Source organism: Telmatherina bonti (assembly GCF_933228915.1).
Source record: "Telmatherina bonti genome assembly, chromosome: 2".
In the NCBI taxonomy this organism is placed as follows: Eukaryota; Metazoa; Chordata; class Actinopteri; order Atheriniformes; family Telmatherinidae; genus Telmatherina; species Telmatherina bonti.
Window position 1 is genome coordinate 18,888,851 of NC_136620.1, and position 17,819 is coordinate 18,906,669.

The 17,819-nt window shown below is 38.0% G+C and overlaps 1 protein-coding gene across 1 annotated transcript in view; it reads left to right on the forward strand.

Annotated features, from left to right (window-relative positions):
- Nucleotides 1-6,184: 6,184 nt before the first annotated feature.
- kitlga (kit ligand a) overlaps nucleotides 6,185-17,819 on the forward strand; it is a gene marked incomplete at its 5' end in the record, with an annotated part of 60,228 nt that continues 48,593 nt past the window's right edge. Inside the window, one exon of the mRNA XM_079247584.1 lies at nucleotides 6,185-6,199. Coding sequence (XP_079103710.1) covers nucleotides 6,185-6,199 — 15 coding nt within the window. The remainder of the gene's footprint in view (nucleotides 6,200-17,819) is intronic.

The window sequence follows — 17,819 nt, forward strand, 5'->3', positions numbered from 1 at the left end:
TAAATGGCTCCATAGCGCCCCCTACAATATTTCAATCAATCAGCCCCGCCCACTGCATTGACTGACATTGATATGATTCGGCACAGTTGTAGAACCTTCCAGTACCTTGAAAAAAGTCTCTTGGACATATGGGCTAAATCAAACAGGAAGTCGGCCATTTTGAAAAAAGGTGTCATTTTTGGGGCAATTTCTGTCATTTTCTTTGTCATGCATTTTGAGAAGTTCCTTCTAAGAATTTTGTCCAACTTTAACCCAAATGAGTCAGGATGCTCAAGAGGCATGTGTGATTAAAAGTTGTGCTATTTCTTTTAATAGGGGATATCATTTAGGAGAGGCGGGGCAGCAAAGCAGATGTGATGCAATTAAAAGGAAAACTGACATAACTCCCACAAAAAACAACCAACCTGCACCAAATTTGCTACAGATGATGTCAGTCATATCCTTCACATTTCTGCATGTCAATAATTAGATGATAAGTTAGCCCCGCCCCTTGGTGACAGGAAGTGACCGTTCATAAGGCCTAAATGGCCTGAAGTGCAGTCTGGCTGCACTTTAGGTTGAGAGAGGCATGGGAAGGATGTTGGCAGGGGAGGCGGTGGCATTATGCCGAGCGGCGCCATGGTGCGAGGGCCTATATCACCGCTTGCGGTTTTAATTATTATTATTTTTATTCGGACACTTCGCGTGCTTTTTTGGAGGCCTGAACGTGCTCGAAAACTCACCAAATTTTGCGTACCCCCCCAAGGGAATACGAAAAATTTGATATTTTGAGGTGCTCCAGAAGGTTTGGGCGAAACTGAACGAGAGCGCCACCTATTTTAGGTGCCCCGCCACTGCATGTCGTTAATCTTTATGAAAATTCATACACATGATCTACATGACAGGACGAACAAAAAATCCTCTTAATGTCATGGTGAAATGTCGACAGGAAGGCGGCCATTTTAGGTCAAAGTCAATATTTTGGCTTTTTAGCACCTCGCATTTTAACGAACTCGTCCTAGAGCTTTTATCCCACTGAGCCACAAATTGCTCAGGATGTTCAGGAGGCATGTGTGATTAAATGTTGTGTTATTTCTTCTAATAGGAGACTTAGTTTACGAGGGGCGGGGCCTCAAAATTTGATGTCTCGCCAGGAAAAATTAAACGGATATAACTCCCACATAAAGCAACATTTCTGCACCACATTTGCTAGATATGATGGCAGTCCTCTCCTACAGAGTTCTATATGTCAATATTTTGATTATGAAATAGCCACGCCCCCTGGAGGTCAAAAGTGTTGTTTGTTGCTCACACACCCATAACTCTGGCTTGGTGGACACCACATGGCCCAAATTCACTCAGGCATCACAAAACATGTTGGTGAAGAGATCTGATAAAGGACGTTGCTCTACGCTGCACGGCGTGCCCGTGACGCCATGGCGAAGTTCCATGCGGCGGCGTGACATCATAAATCACTATAAAATTGTCAATTTTGATCTGATCACCCTAAAACTTATAGGGATTAATAAGGGATCAGTCCTGAACAGATTAATGTGACCATTGCTGGTGTAGACCTAAGCCCCGCCCACTTACAACTGGAAGTGGTTTTTTCCACGTTTGAGGGTCATGCTTCTAAGCAAATGGTCCCAAACACTTGAGCCTCCTCCAAAACATGTCAAACCCTTTCATGATGCCACAATAAAAACCTCAAGTCGCTACGCTAAACGGGACATGGCGAATGGCGGTCCAACGCCATGAAACAGGAAGTACCTGTGACCAAGCCATGGAACCTTGGACCGCCATCAAACTTGCCATGACTGATGGCAGTAAGGCCCTGAACTAAGCCCCATTGAAACATTATGGAATAAATGGAGCATGTCTCCATAGCGCCCCCTACAAAATTTCAATCAATCAGCCCCGCCCACTACATGGACCGACATGGATAAAATTCAGCACAGTTGGAGAACCTGCCAGTACCTTCAAAAAAGTCTCTTGGACATATGGGCTAAATTAAACAGGAAGTCGGCCATGTTGAAAAATGTGCCATTTTTGGGGTCATTTCTTTGCCATGGATTTTAAACAACTCCTCCTAGGGATATTGTCCAACTGACACCCAACTTGCACAGGATGCTCAGGAGGCATGTGTGATGTAAAGTTGTGTTATTTCTTCTAATAGAAGATTTAGTTTAGGAGGGGCGGGCCCTCAAAGTTTGATGTCTCATTAACAAAGACTTATTGCTAAAACTCCCACATAAAACAACATATCAGCACAGGAATCGAGACATTTCATGCCAGTCCCATGATGAACAAAATATACAATGCAATAATGGGACTATGAATTAGCCCCACCCCTTGGCAACAACAAGTGTCTGATATCATGAACCAGGAAGTACCTGTAACAAAGCCATGAAATTGTTCATCTTCACCATACTTGCCATGAGTCATGACAGTTATGTCCTTAATAGAGTAAAATTACAATATAGTGGAGAAGATAGTAAATGGCTCCATAGCGCCCCCTACAATATTTTAATTAATCAGCCCCGCCCACTGCATTGACTGACATGGATATGATTCTGGAAACTTGTAGACCCTCCCAGTGCCTTCAAAAAAGTCTCTTGGACATATGGGCTAAATAAAACAGGAAGCCGGCCATTTTGAAAAAGGTGCCATTTTTGGGGTCATTTCTGTCATTATCTTTGTCATGCATTTTGAGAACTTCCTTCTAAGAATTTTATCTAACTTTAACCCAAATGAGTCAGGATGCTCAGGAGGCATGTGTGATTAAAAGTTGTGCTATTTCTTTTAATAGGGGATATGGTTTAGGAGAGGCGGGGCAGCAAAGCAGATGTGATGCAATGAAAAGGAAAACTGACATAACTCCCACAAAAAACAACCAACCTGCACCAAATTTGCTACAGATGATGCCAGTCATATCCTTCACATTTGTGCATGTCAATAATTAGATTATAAATTAGCCCCGCCCCTTGGTGACAGGAAGTGACCCTTCATAAGGCCTAAATGGCCTGAAGTGCAGTCTGGCTGCACTTTAGGTTGAGAGAGGCATGGGAAGGATGTTGCCAGGGGAGGCGGTGGCATTATGCCAAGCGGCGCCATGGTGCGAGGGCCTATATCACCACTTGCGGTTTTAATTTTTTTTTATGTTTCCTTCATTTAAAAAAAAAAAAAACTGCACGTAATGTTTGAGCAGTTTGAAGCACTAATGTGAAAAACATCCGTCACAAACTAAAACAGCATAGAAACGGAAGATTTAGACAAAATACAACAATACATCAAGACTGTGTGTTATTGCATCTGTTTATTTCTGGCCCCTAGTGGCCAAAACTGAACTGAAACAATCTCTCGATTTTCCAGACATTCCACAGGAGACTCCCAGTGTAAGTACAGGAAATCCAGCTTCTTACAAATCTGGAGGTCATCCATCAATCAGTGCAGTCGTAGTATTTCGCAGACAGATTTGCAGAACAAGCACATTATGCAATTAGACCTCCCAGACAGCCGTTCTCTGTGAATGCTAAGAAAGCTTTGTTTCTCAATTGAGGCAGTGGTCATTCAGTGAGCATTTCTTCTTGTTAATCCTATTATGTCTTTGCAATCAAGCCAGAATCTTATGAAAATTCTGCATCCACAGTACGAAAGCTTTTGAAAGCACAGAATTTAAATGGTTGCATGTCATTTGCACTCAGTCACCACACACAAACCTCCTACTCTAATGAGCTCCTGACAGGCAGGAGCTGTAAGCTTTTACATGTTCCAGATTCATAGTAGCTACATACCACATAAGTATTTCATTTCCCCTTTGGGCAAGGAATACTCCTCTGCTGCACATTTGTGTTCAAAATCCTATAATTACACTGTCCTCAGGCACTTACCTCCTTGAAAGAGACTGAGGCATACAAATTCATTCAAAACATCCCTCCTACAACTTCAGCTGCTCTATAAAAATATCTTCAGCTGTCAATTTTGGGGCAGAAAGTCATGATCGAGTATGGATTTTTATCTGCTATTTTATATTTCTAAAAAAGACATTTGAAGATAAGAAAACCGATGGAAGAAAACATCTGCATCATGACATGTCACCGCAGAGAAAATAGGAAGATGTGGGGAGTTATACACAATTCACACATGGGAACTTTGACATCCCCTGCATTAGTTATATGATAATGGGTTGTTACAGACTGTCTTTGTGTTGAACTGTCTCCAACCCTTTTAAGGCCTGCAGTGTAAGCATCATGCATCGTTACTCATAATGTTGTGTTTTAATACACTCTGCCTCATCAATAAACGTCATTTCTTTGCATGCATTTCTCAATAATGTCTGACTGTGTTACCGTGTCTATCATTTAAAAAAAACAAAAAAAAGAACAAAAAAAAAAACTTTATAAATGTGATGTTTAAAACATCAAACCCTTCTTTTGTGGACGGAGCTTTCCCTCAACTTTACATAATGAAAAGGGGTCCCACTTTATCCAGGTTTCTTTACAAAAATGACAGCTAATGTAAGCACAAACATTGTATATGGTTTATAACATACCGATGTATACTAAACAGGCTTTGAAAAGCAACATTTATCTGCACAAATCTAGTTAAAACACTTTTTTTCAGGCAAAAAGGAGTCGATGCATGCTGTTCAAAATGAGTTGGGTCACATGTCTCAATGGAAGCTTTCAATGCTTTGAAATCTGTCCAAACTTTATGCGAAAGCGCTCATGATTTCACAAATTCCATGACACATACTTGGACTCATTCAGATACTGAGTCATGCGTTAGGCTACACAAGCTCACACAAAATCTGGGCTGGAGTTCAATACCATCTTAGATCAATGATAGGCTTTTCATTGACAGTATGTATAAAGAACCAGAGGAGAGGCTGTGATGTCTTTAAACAAACTGGCTATCTTTTAAATAAAAAGGAAGAAAGAGGGAGTGTGTGTGCGCGTGCCTGTGTGAATTTGAAAGGGGGGGGGGGGGGGGGGCATTATTGGATAATATTAGCAGTAATTATTGGATAATATTAGCAGTAATCAGCTTTAGTGTTTCATAATAATGCAGTTATCATTTTCCATAGCTTGGCTGTCTTGAAACTGTCTTACTAATAAGTATGCATTTCTTATCGAAAGCTGATTACTTGATTTGAAGTAGTCTGTAGGTAATGGAGGAAAATGTCAAATATTTCCCCGTGGTTTTTCTTTTTCCCTAATGAAATTAGGGAATTTAAAAAAAAAAGAAAGTGGATAAACAAGATGACATCGTATGTGATGGTTAAACGGAGTAAGGTCACGAGCCAGGTTATTTCTTATTATTTTCCCTGGATGTTATAGGAGCCAAGAAGTTTTATCTTTCTTTCTTTCTTTTAAACTTTTAAACATCCAAAAATATACATGATTCTGTAACACACCGGGGCTCATTAAGAATACTGACTTATTCATTGTTTACTCCTTATTTTAGATGTAGGATTTAGCCTATTAAAGCTTTTTTTTCCCCCCTCTCTCTTTGTTTTATCCCTTTAGGCAAATTCGGTAAATGCTCATGTAAATGTGGCTTGTATGTTTTACAAAACTTTAATGAAAAAAAAAGCTACTTTTTTTTTTGTTTGTTTTCATTCATTATCCTCTGAGTGAATTATCTTTATGCAGTGACTGAACCGCACATCAATGACTTACACACCAGCCTTGTAAAAGCACTACTTGAATCATAAAGTCATTGTAGAGCGCGCGCGGCTGCGTGGAGCCCTGAACCTGTTGTTTCTCCGTGATGTGTTTATATTGGCAGTCGTGGGTTTTTGGAGTGAACCTCTTCACACCGCGGCTCGTCAGAGGGCGGCTCTTTGACTGCTTTTTACGCATCATTATAAAGGCTTAACTCCCTCCCTCTGCGCGCTGTCCCGCTCCTCCGCGATGAGCCCTCACCGCCTGGATCTATGTTGTAGCCGTAGATAGATGGGCTGTATGCCACACGCCACGAGCCTACAGGTTGCAGAGATTGAGCCTTCCACTTCCCTTTCTACTGCTTCTGCTGTTGTTGGTCCTCTAATTCTTCTTCTTGGGGTTTTTTTTCTCCTCTGCTTGGATACTGCGGACTTAAGCATTGGATATGTGCACACAGGATGATGACAACCCCTTTCCTCCCCGTAGAAGTAAAATAAAATAGGCTTTCGCGCACACTGGATTAACTCCTGTCATTCCATATGAAGAAGTCAAAAGTAAGTGTCTGCTTTGTGGTTGTTTGGTTGTTGGTTTTGTTTGTTTATTTCCTGGAGGGAACAAACGACTTGAATTGTGGCATGACGCGGGGCAGTGGGACACGTTCGTTACGCTGCGTTCGCTGGAAAGGAGTTTCATACATATGAAACTCCTTTTCATACATACATTATATATATATGTATATATATATATATATGTGTGTGTGTGTGTGTGTGTGTGTGTGTGTGTGTATTACGAAAAACTCTTCAGCTGTTGTTACAATGTACTTTCACGTACTGAAGCGAAGTGGTTTGCAGAGACTTAACTGGATTTAAGTGCGAGCGGGATCAAACCCTCTCGGTGGCGCTTCCTTTTAAAGGAAGTAATTACTGGGGGGGGGGGGGTGTCAAACCTGCATGTCCTCCATAATGCAACGTTTGCTGAAAGCAACAACAAAAAGCTCCACCTGAGCATAGTTGCTGCATTTCTTCCACTGTGTAGGCTACGTTGTTGGAAGAACAGCGCTCCCGCATAAGTGCAACTGCGCCAGTCCGTCACCTCGGTGTCTGAACTGTTTGCGCCTTGCGTAATTGTCACTTTCTGTTTCCTTTTCTTTATTTCTTTTTTTTTTTTTATTGCATTACTATTAATATTATGATAATTATTATGATCATCATTATTATTGTTGTTGTTTCTTAAATCACTATATTTACAATCAAATAATCTATTAAAGTCATATCTTGTGGATTATAGGCTGCAGTTCGTATTTAACTTAGACAAGCTGCAAGTTTAAGTTGGGTAAGAGAGAGTAAAAGTCGCGCTTTTCTCGTCTGCGCCACTTCTGCGGCTGTAAAGTGAGGGCAGGTGCGAGTTGAAGTTCCGCCAAGAAGTGTTCAGGCTTTTCATCTGCCGCCTGTTCCTCTGGTCGCGCAGCTCTTCGGGTTATTCTGCAGCGTCGCTGCGTGGGTTTGATGAGATCTTTGAGGCCAGTTTAGGCTAAAGGTCTGGAAGCCGTGACACCGTAATCTGTGCTCTCTTAGCTGACCTTAAATATGTGCAAACTACAGAGTACTGTTAAGCCCCGTTGCTCCCCTAACCTACATTTCACATTATTTCTAGCTAATCAATATGTTCAAATGACATTTTCACCAATTCAGAACACCACAAGCAGTCATGTTTGTGATGTAGGTAGCTATAGTAGCTGTTAATTAAGTTTTAGTTTAGTTTTTTTTCTTTTTTTCTTTTTTTTTTTTAACACATAAAGACTTAAAGACAAAGTGGAATACATAGATGCTGCATTAAGTCCTAATGGGTAAAAAGCCTTCACATGGACACATTAAAATGAGATCAATTGTAGATGTATATCAGCCATCTATATTTTGCATATAACAAGCTGTATAAACAAATCTGCATTTTATCCTCAAGCTGTTTAACTAAAACCCCATGCATTTCAGGATTTTTTTTTATACTGCCTCTTTCTATGTTGCAAACTTGAGCCAAATTTATCTCTAAATCAGATTAAAAAATAAAAAAGGACAAAAAGCATGTTAATGTGGGCACAGCAGGGTGTGTACGTGTGTGTTTGCATGCAGCAGGGAGTTAAGTCTTTGAAGTGAGGACTGGAGGCTGGGTAGTGGGCATCTCTGCAGTTATTAATCATGTTTCATGAGCAGGGTTTCTTTTATGCCTTTTAATGAGGTTATACAGTAAGTTGTGCTACTCCATGTGTCTGGCTGCATTAAGGAACACCTTTCATCATTTATCCACATTCTGAAATCCAGATTGCTTTGTTGCCCTCTATCACATTATAAAAATGTCAGAAATTGAATTCTTTATGTTAAGTTAAAAAGTTAAATGCTTATCATACTTTTTCATTTTCTGTTTTGGTTTTGAGTGCATTGTAAACTGAAATGCTCTCATTGCAAGCTTTTTCAAAATAGCTCCTTATTTACTCAGAAAACATTTCTAAAAGTAGATTAATGTCTGAAAATGTGGTTAGTAGCATCACACGATGAAGGCAAACCTTTTTTTTTTTTTTTTTTGCCAAAGCTGTGGCACATTAGGGTGTGTGAATTAGCATGTGTAGACCTTCACACCTTAACAAAACATTTGGCAACAGTAGGGAGCGCTAGGGCTGGCAACAGTCAGTCACTGGCAAACACTTAAGGCTGTGGGAGGTTGTAGACATATCACATGATGGTCCCACTGCTAACACTGTTTCCTTCTTGATTTTATATATATATATATATATATATATATATATATATATATATATATATATATATATATATATATATATATATATATATAATATATATTGAGTCATATATTAAACATAGAAGTTTAAATGTTTAAAGCTTAAGCTCTAGTAGCGTCTGGATAAATACAGTTAATAGCATTTTTAGTTCAAAACAGAAAAAAAAACCCATATATATATATAATATATTATATATTGAGTCATATATTAAACATAGAAGTTTAAATGTTTAAAGCTTAAGCTCTAGTAGCGTCTGGATAAATACAGTTAATAGCATTTTTAGTTCAAAACAGAAAAAAAACAAACATATTTATATATATATATATATATATATATATATATATATATATATATATATATATATATATATATATATATATATATATATATATATATATATATGTGTGTATATAAAAACAGCCAGAGGACACTTTTTGGTTTTATTTCCAGTCTGGTCGTGAAGGAGTAGTGAAAGCTTTTGGAGAAGGGAGGGGCATGCAGCAGTACCTGCAGCTCATTGGGAACAGTAAATGATGTGTGTTTTCATGTCAGTCTGCCAAAGTCTCCACTAACGCCTGAAAAGTAGTTAGATTGGTCATGAGTGTTTTTTTTTTTTTTTTTTCAATAAATGGATAAAGGGGTATGAAATCTCGCTAAATGTAGCGGCAAAGTAGCAAAGTCTGTAACAATGACTTAGATGTGCGGATATGTGCAATATTTTAATCGATGTACCAGGAAATCATGCATTTACTAATGTTTTGTGTAAAATGTATATATATACATTTTATATATATATATATATATATATATATATATATATATATATATATATATATATATAAAATGTATATATATATATATATATGAATAAAAAAATATATGAATATATATATGAATAAAAAAAAGGCATTGCATCATGGCCAAGTTTACAAGCTGTATCACAAGCCAGATTTCCCAAATAAAAAAAATCAACTGTGTCTCCGTTTTTAAGATTTATTCAGCAGCAGTATATTTGACCTAGCTGTTTGAACTTATACTGTTGTTTCAAAAGTTTGAACTGCATATAAAAGTGCTGGTTTGAGTGTCGGTTGGCTTGCTGGTGTGGTGTGTTTGGCTATTGGCTTTGCATTTACCTCAAGATGGTGTCCTACTAGGTGTGCAGTAACGTAAGTCGTGTTTCCGCAGTGACATGATCATTACAGAGTTTACAAATAGCCTTTAACCCAAATGCTTCCACACTTGTAACTGTAAATGTGATGGTGGAGGATTATCCAAAAAGGATCTAACGTCATGTTACGAGACAGACGAAGAAATACATTTTACTTTCAAAGCCGCAACTTTTTCTCCATCTGGCATCTGAACATATAAACATTTTAAATTATATACGTCACTACCAGTCAAAAGTTTGGACACACTTTTCCCAAACTTTTGAATGGTAGTGTATATATATATATATATATATATATATATATATATATATATATATATATATATACATACTGTTAATTCAGTTGCAATTAAAAGAGATAATGCTTTAGATAAGCAAAGCTATATTCGAGATTTCCTCTTCTACTCACTGCCCTGTGTTCTATGCCAGGCTCGGGTGTTTTCCCAGGTGTGATGACACAAGGTAGTTGAAGAAGCATTTTGATGATTTAGATACGCACATGGTTAAAATAGAGGAGCTGGGCTCAAGAGAGGCTGTAAATCCACAGGCCCACTGCTCACATAATCCAGGCTCAGTTTACCTCTTCTTTATTGTTGTGACCTCTGGCCTGCTTAGGACCTGCACGCAACATCAGAATCCCCCGCAAAAACTGGATTGTTCCTGGAAATACTCTTTATACTTTTTATTGAAAGCCTTCAAGGAACAAGCTGGAGGGCAAAGACTGAAGAAAATGAATAGTCACACAACTCTGCATCATTAAATTTATAATATCACATGTTTCACGAAACATACAGGAGGTGAGATGGCTCATACATGGCTGAGAGCGTGAAAATGTGTTAGGATTACACTCTCCAAAAATCACATCTGAATGAATTTGTTAAGTTGTTAATGAGATTTTCCTAAGAGCAGGAAACAGAATGCAAAACATTAAATCTGAGCCAGCATGCTGGGTTGTGTTAAGTTCACTAAACTCAGAGTGGAATTGGTGCTGTCTAATCAAATACTTAGTTCCTTTCAAAGGATCCCATGACGTCCACATCTAAGCATTGTTCTGTCTACACTGCATTCCCCCACTTAATCATTTCTGTGAACATCAGCTCCTGGAGGTGATCAATGACACTTCACTAGAGCCAAATGTGGAACTACTAAATGACCCCAGCACACTGGCTGTTACTAATGTTCTCTTGTTGTCAGCGGACACACAAGCAGGTCATCTTAGTGAAGAATGATCATTTGTCAGAGCTGCATATGAAATAGCCCTCATGACTCATGTTTTAATCACAGCTCATGTCTGGCTGAAAATCTTTCCTCAAGATATTTGCTCTGGGGTGATCAGATCCGTTCCTGCCACATGTCTGAGTATCAGCTTAGCTAGATGACTATGATTTTACCTTTGCAGCTGCAAATATGCCCCTTAAGATGGTTCTTAATGGTTGCAGCATTAAATTAGGTAAACTTCATGTGGGGCATCATGTTACATGTTTCTCTGTAATATGCACTCTGAAACTCAGATGTTACTCTAGAGTGCAGAATAAATTTCTGTGAGTTCTGTTAGGGATGGATTGAGGATTAGAAGTTCACCTTTAAGTAGTTGTTCTGTGTCTCCCTACCAAAAAAATAAAAAAAATAAATAAGGCAAAAACATGGTTTTTGACACTTTTCTCCAAACAGTTTTGAAGCTTAATGAATAAAAGTAAATAAATGTCATGTAATGGTAAATGACCATTTCTCCTCTGCAGGACTTTCTCTGTTATATGTATATATGCAGCATTTCTTTTTTACTCTTTCTCAGAAACGCTTGAATGCATGCAGAGCCTGTTGAAAACTGGTTTAGTATAAAAGCCTAAACCTGTCAATTGGTTAATATATATCAACCTTTAAATTGTACTTGATGAAACACTTTTTTTAGCCACCAACTCAGCTTTTATCACCGTCCACATGACTTGCATGTTGGTGATGTTCATTAGTAGCAAAATATTATAAAAAAAAAAAAAAAAAGCAGGCATACTGCTACCAGCTCGGTTGTTATAACTGGCTTTTCTTGTTGAAAAAAGTTCCATTGGTAATGTGCATTTGTGTGATTCCCAGCCAAAGGATTTCATTTTCCAGACTGCCTGCACGATGGGCTAAACGGGCTGCTGCCATCATACGAAGGCATGGTGGTGTAGTGGTTACTCTGAGTACTTCGAGGAGAACCTAACATGCACGTTAGGTTTATTGCTATGGTCAATTGATCACTTATCATATGTAAGTTGCTTTGAATAAAAGTATCTGTCAAATGACTGTAGAATAGAAACAAGATAAGTGGAAATGTTCTCGGTTGTGTATGGAACAGCTTCAGTGTCAATAAAAAGTTACAGTAAAATAGCAATCTTATATCACTGTAATGTTTACTCCTAAACATAACATTAAGATATCCCTAATTTTACATTGTGTTTATTAGGGGTGAGAAAATTAAATAAAAAAATCAAAAATGGGGATTTTTTTGCTTCACAATTTTAAAATCAAAATTTTTTTTTAAATTGATGTTTTTGTTGTTTTTTCACATAAAAATAACACATTATAAAATTTTTGTCATTTTTATTGTTCTTATTGATCTTTTTACTTTTCTTCTTCAGCATTAAAGCAGCAGAATAGCAATCTGGTTAATGTGTTGTTTTTTCCTAATTGATATCAAGAAAAATGACGAGCAAATAGTTTAAAACATTTTTTGGTTTTAATCTTCAAAAATCAGCAATATAGAAGAATTGTGAGAATCGCAATTTAAACTGAATCAGCACCCAAAAAAACCCAAAATCGAATCGGTACTCGCCTTGTACATGAAGAGGAAATACTTTGTTTGAGGCACTTTCCACAGCTGAAATATTTATAATTTCACAAAATATTTTTATGCCTGTAATGACTTGTGAGCTTTTAATTTTGTGTCTGTGAAGTGTAACTGTTGATTAACTATGTTATTGTAAATGTAGTGGTAAACTAAATTAGGTTGCAAAATCTCCATCAGTTGGCAGTTTAGGAGGTTTGTAAACCAGGTCTAGAGCATCAACAAGAATGCATTTTAAAAAATATTTCAAAGAGCTGAACTGATTCAGAAAGTGTAAAGTTCACTAGCGCAATTCCTAATGATAAAAAATTACCAGCAAATAGTCACTTAATAAAGGTAGCTAGCTGTTTGCCACCAAACATGGAGGTATAACGAGCAGATTAGAATGTTTCTATTGTCTTTTCAACTATAAACCAGTGACTCTCACTGTTAATTCAACAAGAGCCGCACTCAATATAATCAGACAAGGGGAGAGCCTCCACCCCCCAAAAAATGCATTCCCACGCTAAATATCCTGCTAGGGTGCCAAACCAGTAACATTCAGCTTTTTAGCAAGGAATCGTTTTCCTAAATATTGCGCGAAGTAATGGTATTCTTATGCAACAGTAAATGGTGAAAATACAATAATGCCTCCAGAAGGTGAATGCTTCTTTTTCAATATATATACAGAGCAACCGATGGAGCAGCTCTTTGGCGGAGTTCGGTGCATCTGAAATTTGCCAAAACTGGCAATTCTAACAGGGTCAATTAAGGCCATTATGACAGCAAAGTTTTTGTAAGCAGCCTGCAGCTCTAGTTTGTGGAGAGAACTGCACTATTAAGGATCATTATGACTTGTTTAGATAGCATTTTCAGAAAGCCAGTGGCTGCTTCACTAGCCGCAAGTCAAGTCAGTGAGCCGCGTAATGAGAAACACTACTATAAACCATGCATGGGCAATTTAAAGTAACACCTAAAAAATGATTGAAAAATTTTACACATTTCCTTCAAAACATCAGAGTTTGAAAAGTCCCCCCCCCACCGAAAAAATCTAATGGACTTTTTTTTTTTTTTTTTTTATTCCTCATTTACTTAACGTGTTCTGTATATGATTCTGGTTATGGCCAAATCTTCAGCTAATAGCCAACCTGTTTACCGTCACTTGGCTGTGATGTCATCAGTGCTTTGAAACAGAAAAATGGGACTAAATTATACAACGTACCATCCAAATGGAGGTGGCACACCTTTTTTATTTATTTTATTTTGATTTTCCTTAGCTTTGAAAATAAACAAAATAATAGACAATAGATTGTATATAATACATTATTGTTTTTTGCACAAAGAAAAAATACTGTCACTGCTTGAGACAGAATAAAAAGATTGATGTGTTTATTTGTTAGAAACGCATAATTTGCCAGCCTAACAACCGAAACAGCAACTATTAGCTGGCCAAGCTACAAATGCTAGTAGTCGCCTAGCAGCGACTGCAATTAGCAACTGTGTTTGTTGGCTCTGTAATGGCCGATGTTTAACTGGCTCAGCTAGCATTGTTGCCTCAAAACAGCCTTTTTTCTTTCAAATCTCAGCTCAGGCCTAAGTGTTTCTTTGTGTGTGTCTATTAATTTCTGAGTGTATATAAGTAATAGTTGGAAAAAAGTAAGTAAACTAAGGGAGGGCAGCATTTTTTTCACCCATTTTCATCTAAGAGGAGGTCCCTTTCCAATACGTAAAAAAAATAGTCATTAGACATGTATACCTTAATTGTTATACAAAAACTACCATAATTTGGCTTAGGTACAGACAATGCCTTAAGTCTTGTCTTCATCCTTGTCAAAATGCTAAATGCTAAGTACACATAATCCATCCAGCAACACTGTGAGTATGGTTTGAGTTACAGGATTTTCTTCTGTCACAGAGTGTATTTCCAAGCATTTCATATCTTATCTCTTTGATGTGGTAGACCCAATGAAGAGCCTGTACACATGCCCAGTCTAATCTTATACCCTGAGTATCTTGCACAAATGCAGCAAGCATTTGGGGTACCTGCTTGGAAACCCTGGTGTTTGCTGAATTTGTTTCTGTTTTGTTTGGAATATAAAACCAAGAAAATATCCATTTGAAGTCATCTCCAAAGTGTGTTAGATGACCGGAGGTGCCTTTGTCTTTGTAATAGATCTTTCAAACTAATAAAGCCATCCAGGAGGTAGAAAACTCTCTGCAGGAGCTTGAATCCATTAACTACTGCACACTAACATCTGTCAGTAAGAAATTCCTTTTCAAAGGAGCTTTCAAGCTTGGGGTTAACCATTGGATCACTTCTAAGATTGATCATACCTGGGTTATGTCTTGTGTCTGCACAAAAGGCACAGTTACTTGAGATCATGTGAATTTAAACATTAGTGGGGAAATCAGTGTCACATGGATGTGGTACAGGAGCAGAGCCAATCTAATGGTTTTGTTTTGTAGATTGGCAGATAGTTGAATCGAGAAGCCACAATTTCTCTTTTTGAAAGGCAATTAGCAAAAATGTCACATACACACTTCCTGTTTTTTGCTGCAGTTGTGGCCTTTCATTAAACTGTAGCAAGCATGGAATAAGTGGAGGGATCAGGGAGGGGTGTCTGTGTCCACATTATCCTAACATTACAACTGATTTAAAAGCAGGAGTAACAGGGAACACACTCAGTTTTTTGTTACTGCTAATTACATATATTTGTAGGTCTGAAACGTAATTGTGGGAACTAAGATGGTGATGTGGACTTCTTGAGCTATTTTCTGACATTTTATAGATTAAACCAGTAAGTGAATTCTTGTGATTAATGTATGATGATTGTTACTGCCCTTCTGCCGAACACTGACTTTAATTCTGAGCTTAAATGTTGACTTGATTCCTAGGTTTGCTTTACAGGACAGATGGCATGTGTTCAGATTCTCAGAAAACACTCAGCCACAGCTTTTTAAAGTTCTCCTTTTAGAAAGTTGCTCTTTGATAATCCCCTTGGGTCCAATTTATTGTACTAGCTTTATTCATTTAAGTTTCATTTATTTATATTTTGTTGCACTGGAAGTGAGCAATTCCCTAGACTAGAATGGAAACTTTACGCAGGTTTATTTGAATATCCTCCAGACGTTCTAAAGGTTTTATTGATTTTTCTGCTTTAGCAAAGAGACATAAGTGACAGTGTGAACTAGTTTCAGACAATTATTGTATTTTTTTAAACCCTTTATAGGGCACTCAATGAAATACCATGAAATTAGAAATAACCTAAAATAGTCTTTCTGGTATGTACCAAGACCTCTATTCTGTTGTTACATTAAAAAAAATGTTTTATGCTGAAAATGAAAGAAAACAAAGTGATAAAAAATAGTCACTTGCCTGATAAAGGGTTAAACCAAGCCTCTTTCACCTTTCTGTGTCATGTGATCATTTTTGTGAGAGTTAACGTAACATCAAAGTACACTTCAGTGTGAGGATTTCTCACACAGTTTTGGTCGGGCAAACTTATTTACACACAAAATCCTGTTACACTTTTGTTTAGTGTTTGTTTTTTTTCCTGAATAAACGTTAGAATACATGTCATTCGAGCAAAGTCAAACAAGTCGGTTTCCATTGGTCTTCGAATTGTTGACTTTGCTAGACTGATATGTATTCTAACGTTTATTCAAGTTAAACACAGGACAGGGCATCAGTAAATACATTGGCTGCACCCTTTTTATGCCAGATTTCAAGATTGAACTCTTGCACAATAAGAGCCCAACCACATCAGTCGCTAGTTGTGATTGTATATGCCAGAAAAGTTAGTGGATTATGATCGGTGAACACTTGGATGGGTGTAGAGTAGGGCTGCACAATTAATCGGATTTTGATCGTGATCACGGTGGTGATTTTGGTGGCCACAATTAAATAAACCTGATCACCTACGATATTTACACTCAAAACGCGAGCTCTGCCGCATGCGTCTCTAATCACTTAGGTTCTCAACAAGTAGTCTGCCCACCACTAGGGGGTGAACACGTGGTTAAGGCTTCATTAAGCTGCCTAAATACCAAGTGTGCACACCTTTTACCAACAGCCAGTTAAGTATCGTTGGATTGGTTGATTTGAGGTGGGCATTTGAGGTCCACATTTTTCCTGTTGCAGGTAAAACGCAATGTTTTAACAGCTGATCGAGGTAGTAAAAAATACAAACATTTTTACAACATACTGCCATAAAATACATGAACCCTGCCGCATGCACAACCTGCACTGCCACGCACAAAGTTGCTCGTTAAATATGAAATAACCAGCTTCATTGCACAAAAAGCAGACATCGCCACCCACATTGATCCCTCTCCGTTTCAGAAGAAGCTTCTTGTGGAAATTCTAACAAGCTTGAGACTGCTTAGAGCAAGTCATGTGAAGAATGGAAAATACAGCTGCATCAAAACGCTGGATAACAAATATGAGATCCCTTCGTGAAATTATTTTGCCAAAGGGGAAATGCCTGCACTGTATGAAAAATGTCGAGGGAACAATAAGGGATATATGTTTTTCCGGACACAATGAATGATCATTAATAATTGTGATAACAATATTGCTCAAAATAATTGTGATTATTATTTTGGTCATAATCGTGATGCCCTAGTGTAGAGCTGGATCCCACATAGACCTCAAAGTGTTGTAGTGCCAAGAGCAGAAACAAAGTTTCCTTGTTGATGGTTGGATAGTTTAATAGATGTTTATTAAACTGTTAGGAAAAGTAGTAAACGAGGTGATCAGTTCCGTCACTATCACTCTGTAGTAGAACGGCGCAAGCTCCTACTGCACTGGCATCTACATCCAACTTAAATGGTTTAGTCAGATTGGGTCCACTCAAATCTAGATTTTGGCCTCAGTAGCAACCAAAGTTGCATTTTACTAAGTTTAGAGTAAGCGATGCGCTCACAAGACGAACGAACACTTCTCAGAGGATAGTTAAATGTTCCCCCCAGCTATCAGTGTACACAATCACATCATCCAAATGAGCATTGCAATTCAGAACAATGTGTTTACTAAACGTTGAAAAGCAGCGGGTGCGTTGCACACCCCAAAAACCATTCCAGTGTTCTGTAAAAAGCGGTCATGGGTAACGATGGCAGAGATTTCAGAAGCACTATCAGTCAGTGGGACTTGCCAATACCCTTTTAAAAGATCCAGTTTGCTAACAAATTTAGCTGCCCCGATGATATCAACCCAATCTACTGATCATGGTAATGAATAAGCATCAGAGACAGTCACAACATTCACTTTCCGGTAATCTATTATGGATTATCCATTATGGAGATAAATCAGGCTTTGATTCTACCAGACATGGCGAACTCCAGGGACTGCAACTCTGCTTAGCAAAGTCGTGCTGTAGCATGTAATCGGTTTCACTAATCATTTGGGCTCAT